The sequence below is a fragment of the Calliopsis andreniformis genome, unplaced genomic scaffold (genome assembly GCF_051401765.1).
Source record: "Calliopsis andreniformis isolate RMS-2024a unplaced genomic scaffold, iyCalAndr_principal scaffold0048, whole genome shotgun sequence".
NCBI classification, from domain to species: Eukaryota; Metazoa; Arthropoda; class Insecta; order Hymenoptera; family Andrenidae; genus Calliopsis; species Calliopsis andreniformis.
In genome coordinates, this window is record NW_027480457.1 from 4015824 (window position 1) to 4029394 (window position 13571).

The 13571-nt window shown below is 38.8% G+C and overlaps 2 protein-coding genes across 3 annotated transcripts in view; both read left to right on the top strand.

The window, feature by feature from the left end:
* The window catches only part of Dpp10 (Dipeptidyl peptidase 10), a 289344-nt gene that overhangs the window by 247414 nt on the left and 28359 nt on the right, over nucleotides 1–13571 (top strand). For both annotated transcript variants that reach the window (XM_076391730.1, XM_076391731.1), the window contains exons 12-13: nucleotides 415–557; nucleotides 9479–9673. In XM_076391730.1, the coding sequence (XP_076247845.1) occupies nucleotides 415–557; nucleotides 9479–9673 (338 nt within the window). The remainder of the gene's footprint in view (nucleotides 1–414; nucleotides 558–9478; nucleotides 9674–13571) is intronic.
* Nucleotides 976–7513, top strand: LOC143187553 (uncharacterized). Its single transcript, XM_076391775.1, has 11 exons — nucleotides 976–1026; nucleotides 1152–1241; nucleotides 1327–1385; nucleotides 1429–1488; nucleotides 1593–1648; nucleotides 1722–1855; nucleotides 1897–2059; nucleotides 2131–2201; nucleotides 2238–3962; nucleotides 4028–5066; nucleotides 5115–7513. The coding sequence occupies exons 1-11, from the start codon at nucleotides 976–978 to the stop codon at nucleotides 7511–7513; spliced, it is 5847 nt and encodes a 1948-aa protein (XP_076247890.1).

Here is a 13571-nt window from a genome sequence, read left to right on the forward strand (position 1 = left end):
TAATTTTACCAATGAGGCAGTATTTCGGCAAGTATTTGAGAAATATTCGCAAAACTATTGTTCATATGGAAATAACGGGAACGAATGCAATCAACAAGGGATTCCCCATAACACTGTGTTGTTGATGCATCCGTTGTGAATGGCAATTTTATTATTATTAACTTCATTGGAGAACCACTGGGTGTCCAGAGATTCTATGTATTAACTGGACGTTAATATCGGGTTGCTGCAACGGCAGCTCGTTGCAGAATTCGAGAGCCGTTTGCGACTTACTTTATGCTAACGCCAAATATTGGGTGGCGACCAACCGTCGCGACGACGATAATTCCTCGTGGGAAAGGAAAAGAGAGAAAAAAAAAATTTTTAATCGTTACGGAACGTAACAGTAGATACTACTATATGTTACTTTTTCAGGAACGGATTGCGAAACTTGCATTACCACAAGTAAAGACATTCCCTGTCCAAATAAGTGGTGGTTATAATGCACAAGTAAGGTTGCATTTACCTCCTGGATTAAGAGAAGATGAAATTACACGTTATCCGTTAATTGTCCAAGTGTAAGTATGTTTATGTACTTACATATATTATAGATGTTGTAACACTAGCATATCAAACACAAGATATACATGGTATCCCTCAACAAATGCCATAATTGAAAAAAATAAATTTAAAATGTAGAATGAAACATTACGACAGTGATTCTAAGTGCATTATGAGCGACATCTCGGGTGTATCTGAGGTACTAAATCCAGTTAAATTGAAAGTAGCAATCTTTCTACAGATATTAGAAGTAGTTAATGCTCCCTTAGGCATTATGGTCCATGCCTATCATAAGTGAACGAATGGCCCTTAGACTATATATACTTATAGACACCGCTTCAGATAATTTCCTAAATTATTTCAGATATTTTCTTTAGGCAAAGATAAAATTATCTACATGACGTTACACACGAGCAAGATGTATAGAATAAGCTAATGCAACATATCTGCGATTTCGAAAACACGACACACCGATGTTCCGAACGTGTTAAACTGTTTTACTGTTCGACATTAAGGAGAATATAAAAATGTTTAATTTTCAAAAAACATATTGAATTGATTAAATATAAAATATGCATATTCTCGCACCACTCTTTTGTTTCTCTTTGCAGTCTTTAAAACAACAGGTTCTCATCATTTTTAATAATTATTTCAAAACTAGATTCACACAAGCTGCGCGTAGCTTCACGTGGATTATAAGGGTCAGTAGCTTCCAGTAGCATTTCAGCGTCTGACGCAATCTCAGTCAGTTTATATGATTACCTTTTGCCCAGTGTGATATATTAGGGTAGTTATTTTTGCTTAGCTAAGCTCATGGATTTTCTATACACGCACTACACAGTTCAGTGTTTCTGAATAGCGTGGGATAAATTTAAGGGACGACTATAGAGAGCAAAATAAGATAAAAATCAAGAATAACGATTTCGCGTTTGAGGCTTCATTTGTTGGGTTATAAGCGTATAATATAGTAGACAACACCAGAAACCAGCCCGCGCGGAGGCTTCGAATAGTAGTTGCCTAAACAGCAGTATTATAGTAACCTAAGAGAGGAGAGAGGTCACCGTCGAACAACTGATCGGAAATTTTACGACACTCGACAAGGCTATAGGTTCTGAAATTCAGATAAAATTGATGAATATCGTTGAATAACAATAATCTTATCCATTCGTTGCAATTTATAGGCCAACTGAAAATACTCACTACGAAAAAGAAAGGGTTAATATGTCTACCTTTATATAAACAGTCTGCTCACTTCACACATCCACACATTACGATTTTCTCATCAGCGAATATTGAAACATCATGCAAGGGTATCGCTGATTAACAATAAATCTGCCTACTCTTTACAATCCAAAGGGCAAATCAAACAACGCCCTATGCAATTTCACAGTAGAAAGGGTTAATGCGTCCACTCTCCGATTAATCTTCTTATCCAAATCCACTGTTGAATTGCGCGCCAATTATAAAAACTATGTGAAACGGGCTTTTACCGATGCGGGAGTGGGAAACTACCGGGGAGGTTAGTCTTGATGGCGACGCGGCATCGCGACACGCGCACGTGGTGATAATATATATTTTCTCGTAACTAAGAATTGTGGAATTTATTTCGAACCCGTTTCCCCTCCACCCAAAAATATCTGGCGACCGTGACAGGACTGTGGGTTCGTGTTGTGTGAAGTTTATAATTGTGCAATAAGATGGATACGGCGAGAAGAAGAAGAACGTCGCAACGTGCCGCGTTTACGAGAGCCTTCAATGCGTTGAACGAGGCGCTCGATGCTCAATCGGATGATCGGCGGATCTTGGTTGCGCTTGAAATGTTAGAAGAAAAAGCAAATGATTTAGATGTCACAACGAAGAATATACTAGATTCGTTATTCGATCCTCCGGCCAGGACAAAAGAAGAGATTCAGCATGAGTACGACAACGCAGATGAGTACAGAAGAAAATTTTTACAGGCGAAGCACGCTGTTTCCGATTATATGTCGACCAGAGGCAATGAAGCAGCGCAAAGAAATATTCCGGTCGTGCAGAGCGAAGTTCGGAAAACATATAAGCTGCCGAAGATCGAAATGATAAAATTCGGCGGAGATTTAAGGGATTGGTTACAATTCTGGAGTCTTTTCAAAAAGATTCACGAAGACTCAGATATAGCCAAAGAAGACAAATTCCAGTATTTAGTACAGGCGATGGTTCCTGATTCTCGTGCGGCGGAATTGGTAAAGAGTTACCCGCCGACGGGTGAAAATTACGACAAAGTGATTGCCGGTCTAAAAAATCGTTTTGGCCGTGAAGATTTACAAATTGAAGTGTACGTGAGAGAACTATTACAACTAGTGTTGCAAAACGCCATTACACATGCCAAAGAAGTGCAACTTTCGAGCCTATACGACAAGATTGAGTCGCATTTGCGAGCGCTTGAGTCTCTCGGGGTTACCATCGACAAATGTGCGGCCATGTTATTTCCGCTAGTGGAATCTTCGTTACCGGAGGAACTGTTACGCGCGTGGCAACGAAGCAGTGCAGCGTACGATACGGCGCCACAGAACGAAGAAAATGTGACACGATCAAAAGATCGGCTCACGCAGCTTATTAAATTCTTGGACAATGAAGTGCAAAATGAACTAAGAATTTCGATGGCGGTGCAGGGCTTTCGTTTAAAAGTGAACAATGATACAGATTCCGAGAAGCCGAAAAAACATAAGACGCGTGCGGACAGTAAGGACATACCGAGTGCGATGGGCTTACTCACGATGAAAAGTAAAAACAACTCGTGTCTATTATGCGATCTCAGTGACCACGAGAGTTCGAACTGTGGGAAAGCTAGGAAGTTAACCCTTTCAGAGAGAGAAGACTGTGTTAAAAAGAAACGTGCGTGTTTTAATTGTCTTAAAACCGGCCATGGATTTAAAACATGCCGTGTTAATGTAAAGTGTGCTTGGTGCTCTCGTCGACACTTAGTTATTATGTGCCCAGAAGTGTTGAAACGGGAAAAAGAACCTAAAAATAATGAAACAGTAAATAACGAGTGTAGCTTGGTTAGCTTTTGCAGTGATCCAGAAGTTTTTATGCAAACCCTGCGCGTTAAATTACGGAAAGGTGACGTTGAGACTATTGTTCGCGCAGTTATCGACACCGGATCACAGAAATCGTACATCACGGAAGATGCGGCGACCTTGGTGGAATATGAACCGACTGCCGAGCGACTAATGACACATTCCCTCTTCGGTGGACAAAAATCGGGCACAGTGAACCATAAGGAATATGTTGTACACTTGAAGAGCTTAGATAACAGTTACGCGTGTAATTTTGCCGCGCTCGGACAAAGGGTTATTTGTGGAGAAATTCCGTCGATTAAAAACGGAACATGGCTTGAAGAACTAAAGAAATTGAATATCGAGATTATGGATTTGAATAGTGAGGTGCAATCAGTGTCAATTCTCATAGGAGCTGAAAATTATTAACCGGTAAAAGACATGTATTAAAGTGCGGATTAGTAGCTGTAGAGACACTGTTAGGATGGACTCTCATGGGTGCAGTGCCCGAAATTGGGAAGCGTGAAGACGCAACTCTGATGGCGATTTCCATGTTTGTAAAAACCAACGATGTGGAAGATTTATGGGCACTAGATGTTTTAGGCATCAAAGATCCTATCGAAGCTAAGACACAGAAGCAGCGCGAAGAGGGAGTAAAGGAGAACTTCCTAAAAACGGTTAAAAAGAATGGAAAAGGTCGTTACGAAGTGCAGTTGCCATGGTTGGAAAATCATCCTGGTTTGAGCGACAATAAAGATATAGCTGTTCGACGTCTTCAATCGACGGTGAAAAAGTTAAAAACGGAAGGTCTCTACGCGGACTACCACTCGATCTTCGAAGGTTGGTTAGCCGAGGGCATCATTGAGCGTGTTCCAGAGGAAGAAAAGGACCGTTGGGGCCACTATTTGCCACATCGGCATGTCATCAAGGAAAATAGTACAACAAGAATAAGGCCAGTGTTTGACGCTTCAGCAAAGGAGCGCCAGTTTCCATCCTTGAATGAATGTTTGGAAAAGGGACCGAATCTCACTGAACTTGTGAGTTCAGTACTATTGCGCTTCAGAGAAGGTGAGATTGGTGTAATTGCGGATATTAAAAGGGCGTTTCTACAAATTAGCATAGATGCAAGAGATAGAGACTTTTTACGATTCTTGTGGTATGATGATCAACAGAATATTGTAATTTTAAGACATTGTAGAGTCGTCTTCGGTGTTTCTTCCAGTCCATTTATTTTAGGTGCGGTAATTGCAATGCATTTCAATGGACTGGCTGAATCTTTCAGCAATTCAAATGCGAGGTTCTCTAAACATAATATTTTAAAACTATTAAAAGGATTTTATGTGGACAACTGCGTGACTAGTGTAGATTACGGTGACCAACTGAATAAGTTTATTTGTGAAGCGAAAGCAGCGATGGAATTGGCTAGTTTTGACCTACGAGGGTGGGAGTATAGTGGGGATAATTCTCGGGAAAGCCAGACTGCTGTTTTGGGTATCGTATGGAATAAGTAGCGTGATACTTTATCCCTAACTGTGCCAGCTCTGGATCAATTTCGCAAAGAAAAAATTACGAAAAGGTATATCCTTTCTCTTTCCCATCGTGTTTTCGATCCTTTGGGGTTGATTTGCCCAATAGCGCTTTACCCAAGGATTCTATTACAAGAGACGTGGGCTCACAAACTATCGTGGGACGAAGATGTAACGGTAGGCATTAAAAGTAGATTTTTGAATTGGGTAAATGATTTGGAAAACCTAAATAAAGTAGAAGTACCGCGATGTATGTTAGGAAAGATTCAGGATTCTGATAATGCAAGTCTACATACATTTTGTGATGCTAGCAAATTAGCGTATGCAGTAGTAGTGTACATTCGCATAGAGAGCGGATCAGACATAAAAGTTAATTTTGTACAATCTAAATCACGAGTTGCACCGACGGGTAAAAACAATGTTGACGCGCGGCATAGTATTCCGCGTTTAGAGTTATTAGCAGCAACGATCGGAGTTAGATTAACAACGGCAATTGTGGAATCTTTAAGTTTTAAGAAAATCAAAATTTATTATTGGACCGATTCCGCTACAGCTTTGGCGTGGTTCCACAGAGACCGTAATTGGGGTACTTTTGTTTGGAACAGAGTTAAGGAAATACGTAAATTATCAGATCCAAAACAGTGGGGACATGTACCCGGACGTGTAAATCCCGCGGATTTGCCGTCGAGAGGTTGTGCGATAGATCAGTTAATAATTTTCAGATGGTGGGAGGGTCCGAACTGGTTGCATATGGCATCTGAAAATTGGCCAAACAGCGAGTCTAATTACGACGAAGAAGAAATAAATAAAGAATTGAAGAAAACAAAAGCAGAAAATATTGCGCTGATGGCATTAGAGAAAGTAATATCTTGGTATATAGAAATTTCTTCTAGCTATACTAAAACTGTACGTATCGTGGCTTGGATGAAAAGATTTTGCTTCAATTGTAGAACTGGGTTAGAATTTCGAAAAAAGCAAGATTTGTCTCTCGAGGAGATAAAAGATACAGAGGTTTTGTTAATTAAAACAATTCAGACCGAGTGTTTTACGGGTGAGAATGATGTACGCATTAAGCATTTTTTGCCATTTAAAGATGAAAGTAATATAATTCGTTTGAATACTAAGATTGTTCTACGTGAAGATACTTATAATTTTCGATGTCCTATTATTTTACCTAATTGCAATAAGCTTGTAAAGTTAATCATAAAAGAGAAGCATGAAACCCTTAAACATTCAGGTGTAGAGATTACAATGAGTGCCTTAAGGGAAAAGTTTTGGATTCTAGGAGGTAGGAAAGCGATCCGTTCGGACATTAAACAGTGTGTGAGCTGTTGTAGGTATGACGCGAAACCTTTGGACTCTGTATCTGCACCTCTGCCATTAAACCGAGTGAGGGATGCAGCGATTTTTGAGATTATAGGTGTAGATTGTGCGGGGCCTATCTATCTTAAAGGTGGACAGAAGGCATGGGTTTATTTATTTACTTGTGCAGTATTTAGAGCTGTACATCTCGAATTGATAACGTCTTTAAGTACAGCCTCATTCTTGATGGCACTGAGAAGACATATTGCGCGTCGAGGGCGGCCTACTATAATTTATAGCGATAATGGAACGAATTTTGTTGGTCTGAACAACATATTTAAGCGCATCGATTTTGAAAAGTTGGCCCGAACTGTAAAAGTAGAGCAAATCGAATGGAAGTTTAATCCCCCTACAGCAGCTTGGTGGGGAGGATTTTGGGAACGACTTATTGGAATTTTGAAGAGATTATTGAGGCGTACTCTTAAAAGATCGTGCTTAAACTACGAAGAAATGTTAACAGTGCTATTGGATTGTGAGGCGGTTATTAATTCTAGGCCACTTACGTTTATGTCGGAAGGCAAACAAGAGGTAGTACCTCTTACGCCAGCAATGTTCTTGCAGGAGATTAAGGAAATTGGAGTTTTAGATCTCGATCAAATCGAAAGGTGTCAATTGGATAAGCGCTATCTGTATCGTCAGAAGGTTAAGGATGATCTACGACAAAGATTTCGCAATGAATATTTGGGCGCGTTAATTCATAGAAAATCGAGATTAAAGGACGTTAACGTCAACGATGTGAGTGTCGGCGATATTGTATTGATTGAGAATAAGAATGCGAAACGGTTGGAGTGGCCGTTGGCACGTGTGAACGAAGTAATTGCGGGCAAAGATAATCGCATACGTGTAGTTCGTTTGACTACCGCTTCCGGCGAGTTGGTTCGGCCGATACAGCGGATATACCCGTTAGAACTCAAACGTACCGTCGACTCCGATATCGATAAGGTTATTGTTAAGAACTATAAGGCTTCTGCTAAGGCATGTGAGGATGAGTGTGTTGTGACGCGAAGCGGTAGACAGGTACGGAAACCCGAAAGACTATCATATAATTGATGTACTTCTAATTGTACGGATTGAGATGAGAAAAAAAAAATCGGCTTCATCTCAATGGTGGGAGGATGTTGAATTGTGCGCCAATTATAAAAACTATGTGAAACGGGCTTTTACCGATGCGGGAGTGGGGAACTACCGGGGAGGTTAGTCTTGATGGCGACGCGGCATCGCGACACGCGCACGTGGTGATAATATATATTTTCTCGTAACTAAGAATTGTGGAATTTATTTCGAACCCGTTTCCCCTCCAACCAAAAATATCCACACAGAAAAAAACTGCACGCACTACTAGAAGTTTTAGCGCAGAATTTGGAGGAAAATCGCACACACAGCGAGAATGTAAAGAAGAAAGAACTAAATCTGTAGGAAAACTAGACACGTATTACGAATATTCGCTCAAACATTCATTCGAAAAGTTCCGTCGAAGAACTAACTTGCGATTTCTTGAAAAACTCGTCGAGAATCCCGCACAATATCTGGTGTTGTTAGATACCGGAGTCTTCCCCCAAAAAACCCTTAGCTTTATTGAAGACTTAGGCTCTCCAAAAAACCAAATCGATGTGCGAAGGGAATTCTTCAATGTTTGACATTCAAATTCCTGGTTTTAGTGATTTTTGTAAGCCAAATTAAACTAACTACATAACTTAAATCGCGTTTGACATTTACGCCTATTTCACTAATCGTCAGCAGTCTCTGCTTTCCTGACCGAATGTTGACAAAAATCCATAAAGGTAGAGATATTTTCTTGATGTTTCAATAAACGGAATTTCAGGTGTAGTGGAGGATCCTTGACGAGTTTTTCAAGAAGCCGCACTTAGTGTTTCAACGGACCTACGTATCAATCGTTTGCGCGAATATTCGTGATAAGTGCAGAGTTTTCCTACAAAAGTCCCTTTCTCTCTACATTCCCGTTTTGTGTGCGGTTTTCCTCCAAATTCTGCGCCAAGACTTCTAGTAGTGTGTGCAGTTTTTTTTTGTGTGTTGATTTAGAGCAGAAGGTCAGTCACAGGGTTGACACATTACCGCTTTCTACTCCAAAATTTCATAGGACGTGTTTCGGCTTGCCTTCTGTATTGGAAAGAATAGGGAGGTTTATTGTTACTCAACGTATCGTAATGTGTGGATGTGTGAAGTGATCGGACAATTTACACGAAGGTGTAAATTCATAGTGTGTTTCACGTTGGACTATAGGTTGCAATGCATAGACAAGATTATTATTAGGCAATGATATTCATCAATTTTAACTGAATTTCGGATTCTGTAGCCTTGTCCAGTGTCGCAAAATTTTCGATCAGCCGTTCGACAGCGAGTGTCCTGTTCCCTCTCTTACGTCAGTGCGATACTGCTATACGGGCAGCCATTGCTCGAGGCTTTCACGCGGGCTCATTTTTGGTGTTCTCTACCAGATTTTCAGACGCTTATAAGTAACAAACGTAGCTGCCAATGCAAAATCGTTATTCTTGATTTTCGTCTTATTTTGGTCTCTAGAATCACTCCTTAAGTTTATCCCATGCTGTTCAGAAATGCCACGTGTAGTCATTACGAACTCCTAATTAACGTATTGGATAATAAAGAGCGTAATAAGTGGGAGACTATCGAGGTGGAGGTTCCCTTCACCACGCCCGATTGACATAGTGGGTGATCATTTCCCGAATCGGAATTCTTACCCTGGTTGGTATCGCCTCAGTTATGACAATTGAGCGTTTCTTTAAATAAAACAATTTCATTTAAAAAAATAGTTTAAGTTTCATATATTTTTTGTGCGTCAGCCTACATAGAATGTTATCACGTCAAATTATATCTCATTCGTTAGCCATTTAATCTCTAAATGAAATATTTTTAATAAAGCTAGTAATTTCAAAGATATTTCGTATTTGTAAAATACAGTGGGATACCCTGTATATTTTTTATCTCCTATTTGACAATCACATTTCCACTGCCCTTGTTCATTATATATTTGTATAGGTATGGTGCTCCAGGTTCGCAGTTGGTAACAGAGATGTTCAAGATAGATTGGAATACCTACTTGGCTAGCAGAAAAAATATGATAATCGCTCAAATTGACGGCAGAGGCAGTGGTGGACAAGGTTATAAATTTCTTCACGAAGTTTACTATAGACTTGGTTCGATAGAAGTTTCGGATCAATTGGAAGTTACTGAGTAAGTACAATTTTATATTACGTACGATTAACAAATTTTGTGCTATAATCATATTCTGTGAATATGATGTGAATGTAAGAAGTTAGTGCGAAAGGGAAGAAGTATAGCACTTAACAAGCGTTTGTGAAATATATCCCAAAAACGTTCATCTAGTATTTCGAATGTTTTCCTATTTGATAAATATTTAATAGAGAAAAGTTTGCTAAGACAGTGTCATATTCAGCAAGATCATACATGTAGCATACGTGACATGTTTACTATAAATATACATACGTATATGTTGCCTATGATACATGTATACTCATATGTATATGCATTTGTATAACTCACCATAATCAAACCAAATGTAAATAATTACCAAATTATATTAAATCTGATTCACATGTACTGCTGGCAACAAAACAGTCCATTTAACCGATTCAGACACATTATAAATTTGTACAGCACAGAGCAAAGTTGTAAACATAGTTCCATTGATTCTGTCAGTTACATCTAGGGCATGCAAGGAATTTCGGATAAGCTTATGCCGACTTGCTAGAAACAGTTCTGGAAACTTCGTTCAGGCGCCGCCAGTGACTAAATCCAAGGCTGGTGGGGCCACTTATTTGACGTCTAAACTGACATATCGATATATTGTTTTAACTTAGCTTTTACTTTAATTCTGTTGTTCTGCTGTTGCAAAATCAGCGAGTTTCTAATGTTTTTAATTAATTTTTGAATGAATAAATATAATTTTCCTTACTTATTTGGTACAAGTGTAAATAAATATTTTCTCTTTAATAATGTTGGGAACCCAGAGGTTTTGGAATAATACACGTTCAAAACGTTAACAAATATATTTCCAAATGGGTACAACAATTAACTTAGAAGTTACGATCGCAAACTGACTTCAGGATAGTGCTCGGAATACTAGTCTACCCTGTAGGTTTTCATGGGAGTATATATAACTGTCGGGTATTAGGTGGGGAGGTGATGATTTCAGCCCTTAACCCTTAGCTGTAGTGTGAGTAAGCCGATCTTTAGTTTTTGGACTTTCAGTCTTACTCATCTATTTTGTCGTGCTTACCGATCTCCGAAAACACGCTTATCTGAGCAAACTCCGTGCGTCATAGCTATAGCAGGGAGAGTTTCCCAACACCTCCCCCCTTTTTAAAAATTGAGTATGAGATTCAATTTCACAATGATTTGTATCCTAACCTAATAAAAAACAAAAATGTTTAGATGTTCTCGAACATTCTACATAATAGAAACTTGCATATAATTAATAATATTATACATATAAGTGAATTAGTTTACGAATACATAACATGAACAAATTAGAGTTGTGCTAGATAATACATATAGGAGAATGAAATCACAAGTAAAAGAACAAAATTCGTATAACTTACGTATAGATAATCAATTATGATCTAAGAAAAAGAAAAATATAGACATGTTTTTATCTTAAATTTCAGTCAACCCTTTTGAATTGTACTAAATTACAAGTTAACTAAAATTATATTGGGACATTGCTTCTTCTTATTTTTATTCGGGAATGATTTACACTCGGAACACTGTGGCTCGGTAAAGTGTAATCCTCTTCAACTTGTTGTTCGGTTGAAGAACTGCTTTCTCTATTGATTCGTGCCATTTCTCTTCTAGAATCATAGGTGGTGATATCCCTCGATGTTTCTCGATATTCACTACGAATATCGGAGTCGAAGTTGCAGTTTATAAAGTTCTTTATTACTGGTGGTACGATCTCTCCATTGTTCGGGTTTTTCGTAAAGCAGAAAAACCGTCAGAGAAACCTCAGGCAACCACACCAACGACAGCAATTTATGCAAATTATGATAGTTAGTACAGCGACTATTATTGCTATTACAATCGTGTACCAGTGAGTATGTGCGACAATAAATGGCTCCTCTAATCTCTTTGTTAAAATTTGGTCGAATTCATTTAGTTTTTTGTTGGCATATTTAAATTCAGCCAAATCTATGTTTGTGAGATGAACTGGTTGCAGTTGCGTAATTTCAGGTTGGATGCTCTTTAAATCGACTAGACAACAATCACTCTCCGTTATACTAATCGACGGTGCGTAATGAGTAATATTTTTCTTGGACTGCTTTGTCGGTACTGCTTGGACTAAACAGTAGATTTCCGTGTATCCCTTGCATTGGCTGTTTAGATGTAGGATACCTGTTTGGTGTAAAACGGTATCCTCCATATGGTCTTGATCTCCCTTGCAGATAATTGTTAAGGTTGTTGGCTTTTGTAAAACGTAAAGCCAATGGTTGTTGCTGGTATATGTCCATGTCTTGATGACAGCCTTGATGGTCTTCGTACTGCAGTCCTCAGGTATACTGGTTAGGTGGTACGGCAATAGCTGAACTTCACAGGTTGGTCGTTCAGCTGATTTCCTTGTGTGGATCTCCGTGCATACGTATTTCCCATCCAAATATATTACACAATTCGACAAATTTTGCATAAGGGAAAAATGGGTTTTCGATTGGGAAATGATTAGGTATGGTTGGCTAGGTATAATGTAAGAGAATATAGATGTGTTTTGGTGTTCAATCGGTAGAGGAATTAAATGATATAAATCGAATACTGTTCTAGTTACTAAAGAAAAGTTCAACGCAAAAATGATAAGATTATCTGTGAAAATTACTTGCGAATTCATGATCTTGTAAATCGCCGGTAAGTTTTTAAAACTTGGATATAATACTAATTGGTATTCACCTTTGTATGCCAATAATTCTTCCACTAAAATTTTAGGTGTAACAATAAGAGGTGAAATGATATTATGGCTTCCCAAATTGATCGCTTCTATGTATTTATTGTATTCTGATGAAATTCTGTTAGTCAAGGACAATAATGTTGAGATTTGTTGTCCTATTATTGATCTCAAATTCAGTTGACTTAAATATGACTTTGTTTCCATGGAAAATTTATTAATACTTCTGATGTTGCTATTCATTGTACAGTAATGTTGCGGACGAGAGCCGTTTCGTCTACACGGACGAGAGCCGTGGTTTATCCCCACTACCTCGTTTGATACGTGCCGCCAAGAAACCAATTCTTGGAACCATCGCGTTCGAGCTCGACGCCCGAGAACAAGGACGTCATAAAAAACAACGATAGCATTAGGGATTTAAATAGGAAAAATTGAAGTTTCTTATTCGCAAACGGATTTTCACGCAAGTAACACCAATCGATTCCTTGTGCTCTCCCGATTAAAATGATGTCAAACACGACATGATTCCGATTATTTGTAACAAAGATACATAAAACTTGGTTTGTAGAACGAAAGGTCATGCTCGTCGCGTTATGTAAACAGACCCGGGCGCGACTCTCGTCCGTGAGTGGTAGTCGATTTTAAGCACGACCAGTCCCGAGCGCTGCTCTCGTCCGTGAATGGTAGTCGATTCTAAGGCACGACTAGACCCGAGCGCGACTCTCGCTCGCGAGTGGTAGTCGATTCGACGAACGCGGCTCTCGTCGTAGGGCTAACTCCCTATTATGTATTCCCTCATATTTTTGTGTTTAATTATTTAATCACTGAAATTATTAAGAAAATGAAAGCGTAATACAAAACGTATGTATATAAGTTCCGTTTTAAATGATTAGAAATTTTTATTTTTTTATTTTTAATATCTTCTTTCCGACATCGATTAAATATAATATGGGTCATTCCACGCGAAATCGGGCACGTTTCGGAGCAAGTTCTTGTAATTTGCTCAAATTTGAATATGTTGTAGTCTTTAACGATATTTAAACGTACCCTAAAGGATTTTTCAAAATTTTGAAAATTGTCGATTTTACAGCTGTTTGAAGTTAAGCGTTACCTTTTTTTTAAAAAATTATAGCTATTGAACTAGTAAGCGGATGGAGATGAGCTTTACGGTGCTTATAGAGA

Excerpts from the sequence above, each read along its gene's own strand:
- LOC143187553 (XM_076391775.1), top strand. The coding sequence starts at position 976 with ATGCAACATATCTGCGATTTCGAAAACACGACACACCGATGTTCCGAA. Across the intron at positions 1,489-1,592 it reads TTTGAGGCTTCATTTGTTGG|AGAGGTCACCGTCGAACAAC; the intron begins GTTATAAGCGTA and ends CTAAGAGAGGAG. Across the intron at positions 1,856-1,896 it reads AAACATCATGCAAGGGTATC|GGCAAATCAAACAACGCCCT; the intron begins GCTGATTAACAA and ends TACAATCCAAAG.